The 14,452-nt window shown below is 53.7% G+C and overlaps 1 protein-coding gene across 1 annotated transcript in view; it reads right to left on the reverse strand.

Moving 5' to 3' along the window:
- Window positions 1-14,452, reverse strand: part of CNTN6 (contactin 6) — a 122,382-nt gene that overhangs the window by 48,756 nt on the left and 59,174 nt on the right. Inside the window, 1 exon segment of the mRNA XM_090283093.1 lies at window positions 12,521-12,623. Within this exon segment, the coding sequence (XP_090139219.1) occupies window positions 12,521-12,623 (103 nt within the window).

Raw genomic sequence — 14,452 nt, forward strand, 5'->3', positions numbered from 1 at the left:
ATCGAGAAGACAGAGGTCACCTTCGCACGTAACGAGCTATCTGAGCCTCGGCGAGTAACAAGCGAACAGCTTCTGAGGACGGGTCCTCGCGAGCCAGGGGGTGCATGGGGGTGACCCGTGCCCACAGCCGCGACGACTCCCCGGCAGCGGACGGCCTCCCAGGGCCCAGAGGCCCGGTGAGGCCCCCTCTGACAGCTTTGGCGTCTCTGGGTTTACAGAAAGTGAACCTCCATTTTAATGGGGGCAGGAAGAACAAGTCCCGCCAATCTCAGCTCTCCTGACCCCCCCACCCCTGAACAAAAGAAGTCGGGGGTGCTGCGGAAGCCTTCTGGACGCGCCCTGCTCCCTGGGGGGGTGACGTGGCCTGTCTGCTACAGGCGTCCCTTCTCCGGGGCGGCTGTGCAGGAGAGAATGTCCATGCCCCCACCCCCCACTCCAGGCCCCTGAACCTCCAGACGCTCCCACGTTCCCCTCCTCCCGGCTCAGCACTGGCACCTCTTGGTGATGGCCGCCCTCCAGCTGCCGGGCTGACCCCTCCTCTGACCCGGGCTCCCTGCCCTCTGGCTCCGGGTCCTGCCCTGAGAGGCCTCGCTGGTCAACACGGGAGCCCGGGTCGCCTGTCGGACAGCCGGACGCCGTGCCCGGCCTGCTTGGGAAGAGCTACCGGGGGGGTCTTTCCCCGTGGGAAGGGGTCCCGACAGCGAACTGGGGCTTCTGGGTGGCAGGCTCTGGCCAGTGGGGCGAGCACCCCCGAAGCCAAAGCTCACGCCCAGGGGAGGGACGCGGACTTCCTCCCGCGCACAGAGCGGGGCAGGCCTGGGGCCGAGCATCTTTCTCCGAACCCCCCGGCCCGTCTGTAGTTCCGTCTCGGGGTCAGGCTGCCGAGTGCCAGGCCTGCTGCTCTCAGTGGGAAAGGGCCTGAGGGCGCATTCCGGACGCCCGGGCCCCCGCGCTTGGGGGCTTCCTTCCCCCCCAGTGGCTGAGTTTCCCGCCGGGGCGCATGGCTGCTGGGCACCGCGTGTCACAGGGAGGGAGGCGGGCAGGTCAGCGCTCCCAACGCAGCTGCACTGTCAAAGCGTAACCACTCCAACTGCCACGCTTTTTTTTTCAATTTAAAAGCCTTATCCAGTGCCTTCTGTGGCTGTATTTCATGTTCACAAAGTTCTAATGGAAGGAAAAGAAGCGGTTTTGTAAGATGCCCCAGTTCCTGTAAAGGCTGAGGTTTGGTTCGGGGCTGCCCGTCACTGCTACGTGAGAGCGCGTGGGTCTCGTCACCGGCGCCGGCCCGCCTGCCGTCGGAGAGAACCCGCGGCCCAGGTTGGATGCACGGGCCCAGGTGAGGAGGTGCACGCGGGCACCCTGGGGCCCTGCTCCCACGTCGCGGGGGCTGCTGATGACCACACAGCATGGGCGGCTCGGGTTCCACACCCCCTTTCTGAAGCCGCGTGGAGAAGGCCCCCGGGCACTGGGTGTCTCCGGGGTCCTCAGGATGGAGATCACTGTGCGATCTCTGGAAACTGCCAGCGGGGGCCGAGTCCCCCTAATGGCAGAGATCCGCCGTCTGGGGCCCCGTTCTCCGGCCAGCCACCATCCCTCCTCCCCGTCTCTTTTTTTTTAATCTTCAACAAACGTCAATGAAGAAAACCTGGAGCCAGCTCCTCATCTGCCGTTCCCTCCGACCGTGGAGGCGGCCCTGGGGAACTCGGGGTTCAAAGGCAGCCTGGCCAAAGCCTTTCCTGACTCCCCTCCCACTCCCCAGGCCACAGCTGCCTGGAGGGGGGCTCCTCCCGCGTGAAATTCCACCAGATGATAAGACCGAAGCTTTTCCTTCCTTCCTTCCTTCCTTCCTTTTCTCCCTTCCTTCCTTCCTTCCTTCCTTCCTTCTTTCCTTCCTTCCTTCCTCCCTTCCTTCCCTGGCTTATAAGCATCTCCCTAAACAAGGACATGGGCTCCATCCTCTTGTTGTTCTGTGTGCACAGAGTGAGTGTCCTATTAATTTCAGCAAAGGCAGAGACACGTTTATTAACCATCTGGCCTAGCTCATTATTTGGAGGTTAGATTAAAGCCCTACACACGAGTCGGACCCGCGCTTCGCTTCCATACTGTTAGCTCATAAATAGAATTTTCATTACTAGTACCATCTGAGAAAGCTATTTCTCGCCTGGATTTCTGAAACCTCATTATCCACAGCTTAAATCCAGCCCATACCAAGTTTTTAGCCAGAAACAGATAGAACCGCTTCTCTAAGATGCTTATACTGGGATTATTCTGAACTTGAACTTCATTTCAGAAAATCCTGGCCGTGGCCATTTTTAATCGGAGACGGAAGCGGAGGAGGAAAACCGCCGAGAGCCTTTGTGAGGGTTTCAGACCACGCCGCTGCGGCTTTCCTTTCTTCAGCGTGAAATATTCATACCGAGAGCCGGGGCCAGAAGGCCGTCCCGTGGGGACTCAGGGGTTCAGAAAAACAATCGCGCTGTCGTGGGAAGAGGAAAGCCTTCCTCGCTGGGGGCTCTGAGGGGTCGTCAGGATCCTGGGGCCGGGCCGCGCCCACGCCGGTTTCCCCGGGGACTCGGCAGGCGGTCACCTGCTCCTCCAGACCAGGGCTGCCGCGGCCCCCCGGGGAGGCGCACTGACACACTCCTGGCGCCGGCGGCACCTGCACGCAGGGCAAGGACGCGGGGGAACTGTGCATATGGTGCACGCAGGTGCCAGGCCCCTCGGGGTTTCAGCTTCCTCCTCACCTGTAACTGGAGGGGACCGCGGGCACGTAAAAGGCTTCCCGAGAGGAGCAAATGAGGAAACACCAGTGAGAATATGAAGTCTGAACCAAAAACGGGGCTCGCTAAATTGCTTCTGACCACGATTATCAAACGGTGTTGGGAAGATCCTGTATCCAAAGAGGTCCTAAGAATTTCATCGCCATTTTCTGCGCCTTTAAACCACAAACGAGTGCCCGTTTTCACGTGAACCACTATTTCCAGGCTTGTCGGGCTGGCTGGGGGCCAGTGGTGAGCAGTTAATGCACAGCCTGCCCATAACCTTTCTTTTCCCCTGTAAGGCGTGGCAGGGCAGACCGTTAAATAAACTTGACTTCAAAAAGAAGTGTTGTGTTGGGGAAAAGAACCATGTCCAGTGTTGATACGGAATCAAGGGCCGGCGACCCCAGGCGCGCTGCCGGGGGCGGGAACCATGTGCAGGTGTGAAGGGGGGCACCCGTGAGGGGTCCCCGCTGGCCAGGACCGTGGCCAGGACTCAGCCCGGGGACGCGGCCCTGACCCATGGCAGCTCGGTGACCCCCCAGCTCCCTGGGCTTTCTCTGCTACATGGTGGTGCTACTAACACTAATACTCAGAATTATAATTTTACTAATAATGACTCTGTGTGGGTGTCAGGCTCAAAGGCCGCACTCAGTACAAGCCCCCCCGCACTGCTGCCTGCTGCTCGGGACCGTTTCTCCCGCCAGCTTCCTCCGCGGGTCTCCCCAGAAGCACGATGAGTCTGGGGGCCCCTGTCCAGCCACGCCTGGGACTTTGTCGCCACTGTATAAGCGATACTGACCGTAAATAGATACCTGTCCGGCCCTACGAGTCCTACGCCGCTCCGTGGTAGGGAACGTGGAATGTGGTTGAGGCAGGTGCGGCCCCAGAGGTGTACGTGCCCTGAAAGGGACAGGCCTTGGCCTTGGCTGGCAGCCATAAATGTCGTGAACAACAGAATACAGGAAGCACTGGCCGTGATGTGCCGTCTAGCACGTCACTGAGTGTGTAGCATGTCAGGCCGTGTGCTCTGTGCTTCGTGGAAGCCACACGCATGGTGCTGAGATGCGGGACTACTGTTGTGCACGTTTGGGGACCAGAGGGTTTGGGGAACATGCCCGACACCACACGGAAATAAGCAGAATGGGCTTGAGGCACAGCCTGGCTTTTTGTGGAGGCCGAGCTCTTGGCTCTCACGTCTGCCGTTCCCACGCGGCCTGACAGCTGCGGAATGGAGTCAGGGTGTGCCGCGTGCGCTTAGCAGTGTACGGCGCGCCTGACGAGCTCGCGTGTCCCACAGTCGCGGGTAGGGAAGCAGGTCCTCCTTCCCACGGGCCAGAGAGTGAAAGCACAGAGTTCTTTTAACCACACTGAGGTGCCCCCGAATTCTCACGCAGGCCCTAGAGGGGGGCTCCGAGGGCAGCTGGGACAAAGGGAGCGGCTAACGTCACTTCCTTCAGCTCAGCTCCAGCCTGGACACGAAACCTGCCTCTCCTGCCGCCGCCGACCGCGTCACAGGTGGGGAGGCAGGTCTCCTGAGAAGGGAGGTGACAGACGGGGACCGACGGGCGGGCGCGGTCTCCAGCAGGTACATGTTCTTCCTGGGTGCTTTCCCCAGCCTTAAATCAGTTTAATTTTAGAAACAGCGCTGTAAAATCCCAAGTTCTGTTTTTGAAAAAAAAAGGAAAGGGGATGTTGGATGCTGGATTCAGGGTACACCTGTGAGGTCAAACAGGGTACCCGGTAGGTGGGGTCCCCGGTTTTGAAGGTTGCCCCTCCACAGCTGTTCTTCAGGAGAGCCTGGCGACCCGTTCCAGACCCCTTCGGGTGCTACCTCCCCGCCCCCAGCAATCCTGGTTTCCTCAGAACATACTGAGAAGCTCACGGGGCAGGGGGGGATGTAGCCACAAAACTTGCATCACATCGTGTTTCTGAAAACGAAAACCAGAAACAGAACAAAACAAGACAAAACGAAAGGAAACCAAGTGTCCATTGGAGCAGCCGGGCTGAAAACGTACTTCAGACGCCCCCTGTTATTGCAAACGAGGGCCACACACTGTTTACAAAAGGGTAGCATCGTATTATAACAATTGTATTAAAAAATCGTCGTCGGCAGCCGTCCGTCTCGAGAGACGATGGTGTAGCTTCTTAAGAGTCTATCTGCACCGCCGAGAATGGCTGTGCAGTCCGACTCGGGAGTGACATGGTATCTGTCTCCTCCCGTGTTGAATCGACATCTTGCGATGACGCTGAAGCTACAGAGCCTGGGCAGGGTGATATGGAGGGTCTGCTGTTGCCCATGCAGCAGACCCCCCCTCTCTTCGCAGCTGAAGGGTCCAAGGGAAAGACGGAGTCGATACAGGTTGGGTTCAGGTGCGCCGCTCCTTAATTCTATTAAAAAATAGAATTAAGAATTCAAGAACATATACATCACAACAGTAAGAGCAGTTCTGCTCTGGGGGAGGAATTAAGCTTAAAGCTAATTTTATTTTCTTCCTTTTGCCTGCCTGTGTTTGCTAATTCTCTCGGTGTGTTTGAACAGTATAAAACCTCAGGAAGAGTTCTGTTTTTTGGTGACGCGCCATGGAAAGCACTTGACTGTCCTAAGTCTTCTGCATGTCCCCTCGCCCCCTCTGTGTCTGCCCCCCATGAGGGTCAGTGACATCCGTGGGCCCCGGCCCCGGCTGCGCTCTGCGTTGGCTTCCACCCGTCCTTTTCTGTCCCTTCGGATGCTTGTTCCGTGTTCATGTGAAAATAATTTGGTTGAGAAGTAAATATGTGTAATTAAAAATAGGAAACCAACTGAGAAAAATCAACAGAAACCAAGTGCTGATTCTTTGAAAAGATCGACACCGTTGATAAATCTCCAGGCTGCATAGCCGAGAGAAGGAGCGAGAAGGCACAACCGTTGTGCTGCCAGAAAGGAAAAGCGCTTCATCACCACCGACCCCACGGACACGGAAAGACGACAGATGGAACTTCAACAAGGTCCTTGAAAAGTACAAATTATCAGCATTCTCAGAGGCAGAAATGAATCATCTGAATAGGCCTACGACGGCCGAAATGTAATAAATAATGATTCTCCAAAACAGAAAGCACTGGCCAGTCAGATTCACTGGTGGATTCTCCAAACACACAAGAAAGAAAGAATAATGATCTATAATCTCTTCCAGAGAACAGAAGTGGAGAGAGCCATTTCTAATTTCTTCCATGAGGCCTGCGTTTTTCTAACACCAACACGAGATAAATACGTTTCAAAAAGAAGAGCTACAGACCAACACCTCTCATTAGCATAGATGGAAAAACCCTCAGCAAATACTAACAAGCCAAATACACCAATGTTTGCAAAGATTTATAACCCACAATCAAATGGCCCTTATTCCAAGTATACGTGACTGGTTCAATATCTGTAAATTAATTTATCTAATCCACTAAACAAAAGAAAAACCACATGATCATATCATTGGTACATAAATAGTATTTGGAAAAAGTTAACACCCGATCATAATAAAAACTCAAAGCAAACTAGGAACAGTGGGGAACTTCCTCCACGTTTACAAAAAAATGAAGAGCTGACATTCTTCATGGCGAGACACTGAATGCTTTCACGATGAATAAGGAAAAAGATGAGGATCTCTCCTCTCACCACTGATATTCACTGTTGCATCACGAATCTCAGCTAATACAATAATACGAGAAAAAGAAGATAAAAGATACAGAGATCAGCAGGAAGAAACAAAGCTGTCTTTGTTCACAGGTGACAATTTAAAAAATCTCCACAAATTGACAAAAAATAAGACTAGAACTCATAAACTATTATAGCTACTTCATAAGCTAGAAGGTTAACATAACAAAATACTTTGCCTTTATACCAGCAATAGGAAACTGGATTTTAAATCAGGCAATTAAAACACAATTTAAAATACAATACTGTTTACATTAGCAGCAAAAATAAAACACCTAAGTTTAAATCTTAACACAGTATGTATAGAATTTATGTGTGGAAAACTACACAACTCTCTTTAAAGCAATAGAAAAGATCTCAGTAAATGGAGAAACAGCCCATGTTCATGGAAGAGAACACTCAACGTTGCCAGTTAGCCGGTTCTTCCCAGCTTTTTCGTGGAGTCAATGCAATTCCAGTTAAAACCCCGGTGAGCTGTTCTGTGGATTGTGGACAAACTGAGTCGAAAGGATACACGGAAGGCAAACGAAGAACAGCCAACAGCACCGTGACGGGAGCGGAGGTGCTGCCATCACCCAGTCCTGAGACTCACTGCGGAGCCACAGGAACTCAGACAGACGTCGTACCGGCCAAAGAACAGACGCACAGACGCTCAGGTGACGGAAGCAGAAGCGCAGACTCGCACTGATAAAATCAACGCATCTGACAAAGGAGCAAAAGCTGTTACGATGAAGAAAGCTGGTCTTTTCAGCAAATGCTGGACCGTCAGCATTCGTGTGTAATGAAAGGAGACTGGACACAGACGTCACACCTTCCACAAAAAGCAACTCAGGATGGACCCCGGGACAAAATGGGAAACACAGACTGTAAAACCGCCAGAGGACAGCAGAGGGGAAAGCCTCGGCAGCCTTGGCCCTGACAGTGAGTTTTAGATACGGTGCTGAAAGCATGATCTACTAAAGGAAAACGCGAGGGGCTGGGTATCATTAAAATTAAAACGTGTGCTCTGTGCAAGGCCCTGGTAAGAGACTTCAAAGACGAGCCGTGGGCTGGAAGGAAATGTTAGAGAAACATATTGGATAGAGGATTTGTGTCCAGAATATACAAAGGACTCAACAATAGAGAAAACAAATATCCCAATTAAGAGGTGAACAGAAGCACTGAGCAGACATCACACACACGAGTACACACCACACACATATACACACACAGACACACAGAGATACACATGACACATAAACACACCACACCCAGACACACACAGACACAACCCGACAAGCACACACATTAAAATATGTTCGACTCCTTTGTAACTAAGAAAGTGTAAATTAAAACGAGATGGCACTAAACATACAGTAAACGGCTAAGGCAGAAACAACCTGACAATGTAACGTGTTGACATCGATTCGGGGCAGTCATTGCCGGTGGGAGGCAGTGTGATACCACACCGTCAGAGTGGACGTCTGCTCATGCGCAAGCAGAGGAGCGCAGAAGGGTCCATGCGGGCACGGCCTTGTGCTGGGGACCTCAGCAGGAACGCTTAGTGTAATACAGAGAGCCGTGCAGACACGCATTTAAAGACGCGTGCAGACACACAGGCAGCACACACACACCTATTTCTCTGCACTAGCATCTTTCAGGGCCCAATGAATGGCACTCCCGTCACAACAAATACAGCTGAAGCCCGTATCCTGGTTTCTAAGATCATTCTCCAACAAAAGGGACTCGGGCTCCTTGGAGAACCAGCCAGTTCTAGGACTGGGAAGGAGCCTAGCGGGTGAGCCAGAACCATGATGTAGGGCCAGAGACCAAACAAACAAACAGACAAAATAAAAACGACAGCAGCCAGCCCAAAGAGCTCCAATGACAAGAGCTGAACCATCTTGAGCCGCAAAATAAATCGGTGTTGGCTCATGCCCCGAAGTTCCTACATACACACAGGTCAGAGGGAGAATGGCCACACTCCACGCAGAAGAACCCACATCCATGACATAAGAGTCAGTGACCTGATGTCTTTGAGTTCAAACTCTGCGCCTTCACATGCAGCACACGGACAGCGCGTTCTGTCCTGGGTGAGTGTGTGTGTGTGTGTGTGTGCGCGCGTGCCCTGCGCTAAGGATTCATGGCTTTCGATTTCTCAACGACTGACGTGAAGATTTGTTAGAGCTCAGAGCTACATGCGTGGCCGACAGAGGGAGCTGCCCTGTGGGACGCACCGTAATGTTTTATGCCGAGCGACGCGCTATCCGGGTAAAAGGCAGAGCGATCGGCCAGAGCCCGGAGACCAGGTTTCCCTGCACACTCCGAGGCCGGGAAAATGCTCTCTGTCCATTCCACGCAGTGATGGGGTTCGGCCAGTGACCAGACATTCAAACAGGAAATTTTACGATGCCTCTGATGATGCTAAACCAACCGGGAGAGGCCTAAAAGCTCCGAATGTACCGAGTTTAACTGCAAAAGCCTGCCATGCCCCTGCGAGCCCGGAATGGCCTTTCTGTGGCCCAGCCGTCAGCAACGTCCACCTGTGCAGGAGAAAACGGGACCGCAGGCAGCTGATCCGTCATCGGAAAGTTCTGGAACACCTGGGAACACCCAGGCGAGACTTCGGATTTATTGCTCGACATTAATAGCCACGCTGGGTGTCTTTTCCTCCATAAATTAGAAAACATAACTAAGATATGCCTGTCGACATAAATCCGGTCCTCCGCGCGGAGGCTTGGGAATACGTGGGAGCGCTCGGCGCAGCTATGAATTTCATTTGCATTGCAGCGCAGTGACAGCAAAGTTCCTAAATTAAGGGAAAAAAGAAGGAAAACATGTCTGGCTGCCCGGCACAGCAGGAGGAGGGGACAAAGGGTTCCAGGTTAATTCCTTCGCCAAGAGCACAGGCCTGCGCTGTCTTCAAAGGAGGTGCCGTCTGCCAGTCAGTCGGGCAGCGTGGGCGCAGCACCGACTCCCCGAGCCTCTCGGGGCGTCTCACAAAGCGGGTAACATGCAGCTGAGATAATGAAGCGTTTGCCGCGCTGAACAGCTGAGAGGAGCCGCGGGTGAAGCCTGCGACCGTGACGGCTTTGACACCCCAGCACAGGGTCCGGGACCTGTCCCCGATGTCCAGGCAATCAGAGCGCAAGAAGGCATCTGGAGTTCTGTCACCGTTCGTCTGTTCTCACGCTGGCCTGTGGTGGCTTCAGGGAGACGATTCAGCTGGGCTTTCCGAGCCCCGCGCGCTGTCCCCGCCGCCACCGACGGCGGTGGCTGCGGCTGTGGTTTTTGGGTCCCCCTCTGCGCCAGCGTTTTATGTCGGTAGCCGTCAGTGTCGTCCCCCACAAACCGGGGGGCGGCACAAGCCCCCAGAGAAACCCAAGCGCACAGGGCGACGGCCTCCGAGACCCCAGGACAGCGGACCCCGGCGAGCCCCTGACACCTCGCTGCCGCGCACAGGGGCACGGCCAGGTCTCAGCCAGCGCCCGTGAAACCGCACGCAGGTCCGTCCCCCCACTTCCCTGGCCTGCATGGCACGTCTCGGTCCCAGCGAGGAACTGGACGGCGCGCGCAGGAGCACCGCGTGCAGAGGCCCGGCAGGCACAGGTGCCGGACGCAGAGATGGGGGTGCTTTGGGGCGGCCGGGCTGTGGACTCAGAACGGTTTTTCTTTCTTTCTGAATCCCCCACGAGCTTCCTCAGCGATGTCCCTTATGTGTCCCAAGGCCTCGCCTGTCCTGTTTGGGTGGGGAGCCCACTTCTTCCTTGGACTCCCAATGGATTTTCACAGCCCGTGCCCATGACGGGGTCAGAAGAGTCCCCGAGTGATGGACCCTAACCGGGGTGGGCAGAGGTCCCTGATTCTGCCTTTGTCCTTCCGCCCGCCCCTCAGTCCCATAGCAAGCTGGACTCAGCGGGGATGTGGGCCTAGAGCAACGTCCTGAGTGGCAAAACGTGCCCCCCCCAACATGCAGGCTAAGGTGTTATTTATCAGCCATCCATTTTAATGCATGGCATGTATGTTTGTGTGTGCGTGTGTGCCCGGGTGTATGCGTGTGCACGTGTGTGACTGTATTTACTAACTGAACGTCCTCCTCCTCTGCCAGCCTCTTGCGCTCAGACCTGGTCCTGCTGCCCTGCGGCGCGGCCCCCGGTCCTGCAGCTGGGAGGTGACCGTGCGCCTCCTTCTCTCCGAGAGAGTGACGTCTAGTCTGCCCCACGTCCCCCGGCTCTAACGCTGTGACCCTGAGAGACAACGGAACTGGCGATGCAGGGGACAGTCGTGGCCTGTGTGCCCAGCCTCATGCTGGGCTTTGTGTACATGTTCCCTGCAGTCACCTTCCAGAGGCCGGCGCACGGTCACGAACGCTGGGGGTGAGGCCGGAGTCGTTCGTGGAGGTGAGGGGGAGCTGGCGGGGGTCAGACGAGCTCCCGGGAAAATCGGGGACTGGCTCCACCTCCCCTGACTCTGGGAGCCGTGATCCGAACCAGGTACTCGAAAGGCTGACGTTCAGGTCCGAACCCCAGCAGCGCCCAGGAGCTGACCCTGAGCAGGTGGCTCCTTCCGGCTGAGCCGCCGCTTCTCACGTGTCAGAGAATGACGGCTCCGCACACTTAGGAGAACGTCATACACCACACAGACTCCCAGTCACACCTGCCTAAGCAATGAAACTTACTTGCGTGGCGTTCCCGAGAACTTGCCTTAGTCCCTGCTAGTTACTCATTGCGGATGAGTATTCTTTAAATCGCAGGAATCCACATTTCCTGATGTCAACTATGACAGACTAAGCTGTGTTGGTATTCTTTCTGGATGCTGCCTTTTACTGCTTTTCTTCTTAAATAAATCATCTGCCTCTCAAAGGACTTTTCTGACAAATATTTTATTTTAGTTTTGTAACTTTAGATTCTGAGGAAGCTTGAAAATGGTCCACGTCCATAATATCTTAAAAGGCAGGCAACCCAGAACGTGACATGAAGTCTCCATTTCTCTTTCTTAAGTTAGTCCGTCAGTAATTAATTACTGGGCAGAAACTACGGGATGAGCACCAAATGAAAATAAAATAGGGTCTCTTCAATACATGAAAAATAAATAACCTGAAAAACGACAAGATACCAAATTTTGCATGCAGGAAGGAACCTGAAAGAGTCATTCACCAGCACTATTTGGGTCACTTACTGTATTTAGTTAGAAGCAAGAGGAGACTTTACAGGACGTTTTCCGTAGTTGGGACTGACTGTGAGTCACTGTTTTCAATGGGACAACCGTCTTGGGAACAGACTCAGCATTTAGAGGGAAGCCCTCGAAGCTGCTCGTGAGAGGCAGGTCTGCTACCCTGACCTACGCTCTGTAGGCAAGAAGGCTCGCCCCTCCGGCGGGCCCGGGAGAAAGGGAAGCCAGCCCTCACCCGCAGCAGAGCACCTCCCCGGAGCCGCGCACCTGGGCACACTCACGTCTGGAAACGCAGACCCAGTCTGCCCACCTCTTTGTTCTGCGGGTGCCGGGACCTACAGGCATCAACGTGACGTTCGCGTACCCCCAGAGGTAAAGGGGTGCCAGCCTATGACGTGCAGAAAAGCAGGTAACAGGCTGTCTTTAAAGCACCCCAAGCCCGTAGGCTGATACACGCTCATCTGAGGCTCCGGAACCTCTCCGCTACCGAGGCAGGTCTGACTCGGTTCCCACCCTCCCCGCGAACAACGGCCCTTCGCCGGCCTTGTTTTGGGAACGGCGAGGCAAGGTTTGCATTTGTAACCATTGCTGAGCAATTAGGCACGGAGACCCCGCGGGCGCTGCGCGTGGGGCGTGGGACTCTGCACCCCGCCCGCATCTCACACGAAGGGGCGCACCTGCTCTCCCCGCGCGCTGCCCGAGGGGCCCAACGAGAGGAAACAGCAGCAGTTGCGGGGAGAACCGCGGCCCCGACCCTTTGCAGAGCATTAGGCATTTTGCTGGAATTCCGATCAGAAACGTCCCCTCTTCCCCAGCATTTGAAATCTGTTTGGTAATTGTACCTTAGAGCAGTGTTTGGATAACAGAAAGTTTTTGCAAATTAGAACCCCAGGAAACAAAACAAAACAAAACAAGATAACCTTACTTTCCAAGGGCAAAGCATTCCAGTTTTACAGACGAGTCCTTTGCGGCTTGTACAGTGTCGGGGAAGCGCACTTCAATCTTTGGCTCATACTCCCCCATCACACCTGTCAAATATCAAAAGAGCTAGCAGCATTTCTGGGGCACGGAAGTCTCCTGTGAAGCAGACGCTTCGTTCACCAACTCAGGTCCCTCTGTCCTGCAGCGAACAACATTTTTCTATACTTTCATGGGGGACAGGGAGCAAGACGAGGTCCTGGTGCTCTTTAAGGGACACGCCGCTCCCCTCTTCCCTGAAACACAAACGTTTAGGGCACATCGAAGTGTCAGAGAGGAGGCCTCCCCGTTTCCCCGGTTCCCACATCAGCGTCCACAGGAATTCAGGTCTCCAATTAGGAACAGAACACACCTAGTCTCCCAAGCGCTTCTGCATTAACGTGAGGGCTTCTCCTTAGAGATATCGGGGTCTAGGACCCTTCCGGGACTCACGGGCCGGGCTGGTGCCCGAATAAAGGAATTCTCAGGGAGCAGTGTCAGAGGTCAGCTGTAGCACCTCCTCATCCGAAACCTCAGGAGTTTTGCAGCAAGGTGGGATAAACAAGGACATAAATATTCTTAGGGCCTTCTAAGGTTTTACCGCTATAAACAGGTTTGCTGTGCGTTATAAAGCACATGTGTGTTGTTACAGTTCTTAAACGGCCAGTGAGGAGTTACGGACTGGCCTGAGCCGGGAAGAAGACTGCGGTCTGTTATTGTCAACACTCCCTGCTACAGGGGCTGGGACAATAGGGGCCCATCTCTAGGTTTGTCTCATTAGCTTGATTAACTTAACCAATGACAAACGGAGGTTCTTTAACGTGTTGAGCATCTTTTTACTTACATACCAAACACCGGAGTAATATATTCCTAAAATGAATGGTTATTGGTGGCCAATAAAATTCCATAAAAGGCAAAAATCGCCAAATGCACACACACCACACACACACACTCACTACACACACACACCACGCACACACACACCCCCACACACACACTACACACACACACACACCACACACACACACCACACACACACACTCACTACACACACACACTACACACACACACACACACACACACCCCTACATAAATACCTCCTTTTTAAGACCTCGATCATTCTGAACATTCAGAAAGGCCGTGGCTGAGGGGTAGAAAGTATTACATTTTTCAGCTAAATGGGCGGGTTTTACAGTTTCCATTGGTTTGATCTGATAATTCTGAGCCAGCACTTTGACCATGTATGATGCTTCCGGTCTCTCGTTGCCATCAGTGTGGTGAAGGCGGAGAGGGGCGGAAGAATAAAGGAACGAAGAGGGGCAGGAGCAAAAACTAAGAGCAAACAGAGAAATGTGGGCAAACGTGATAGAATTTCTATGCTATTGCCTTGGGGGCTCCCCCAGCCATGAGGAGGGGTCTCCCTGAGGGGGAGACACTGGACTTATGAATAAACCGAGTGGCTCCTAACTTCTGACCTGAGACCCTGAAAACCTTTTGGACGGTTAGTGACTCTAATATACAAGCTCTCCCACAGGCGCTCCCTGCGCGCGGCCGGCTTCATAACTCTGGGAGCAGTAATTAGCATTATGTTCTTGCTTTATCTGAACCCCTCGGAGAGGAGGTAAAGTGTATGAGGTATTACATTTCAAGTCCAGAATCTGATCGTAAAACGCGTCAGCAGACTTGCTATCAGCACAGTTCCCGCTGCGAGCGTGTAATTAAAGAGTCAGCCGGGGGATTTTCTACTTGGATGACTTCCTCACAGGTTCGAGCCTCTAAATCTTACACCGGCAATGACTTGATTAAGCGCCCCAGCTCGTGAGAGGCCGATCAGAAGGGTGTTTCTGGGAGCACTAGACCAGGATGGATCTTGAGATTCATCCTCTTTGCAATGCTCATA

Source organism: Furipterus horrens, unplaced genomic scaffold, assembly GCF_987537825.1.
Source record: "Furipterus horrens unplaced genomic scaffold, mFurHor1.1.pri manual_scaffold_7, whole genome shotgun sequence".
Taxonomy (NCBI): Eukaryota; Metazoa; Chordata; class Mammalia; order Chiroptera; family Furipteridae; genus Furipterus; species Furipterus horrens.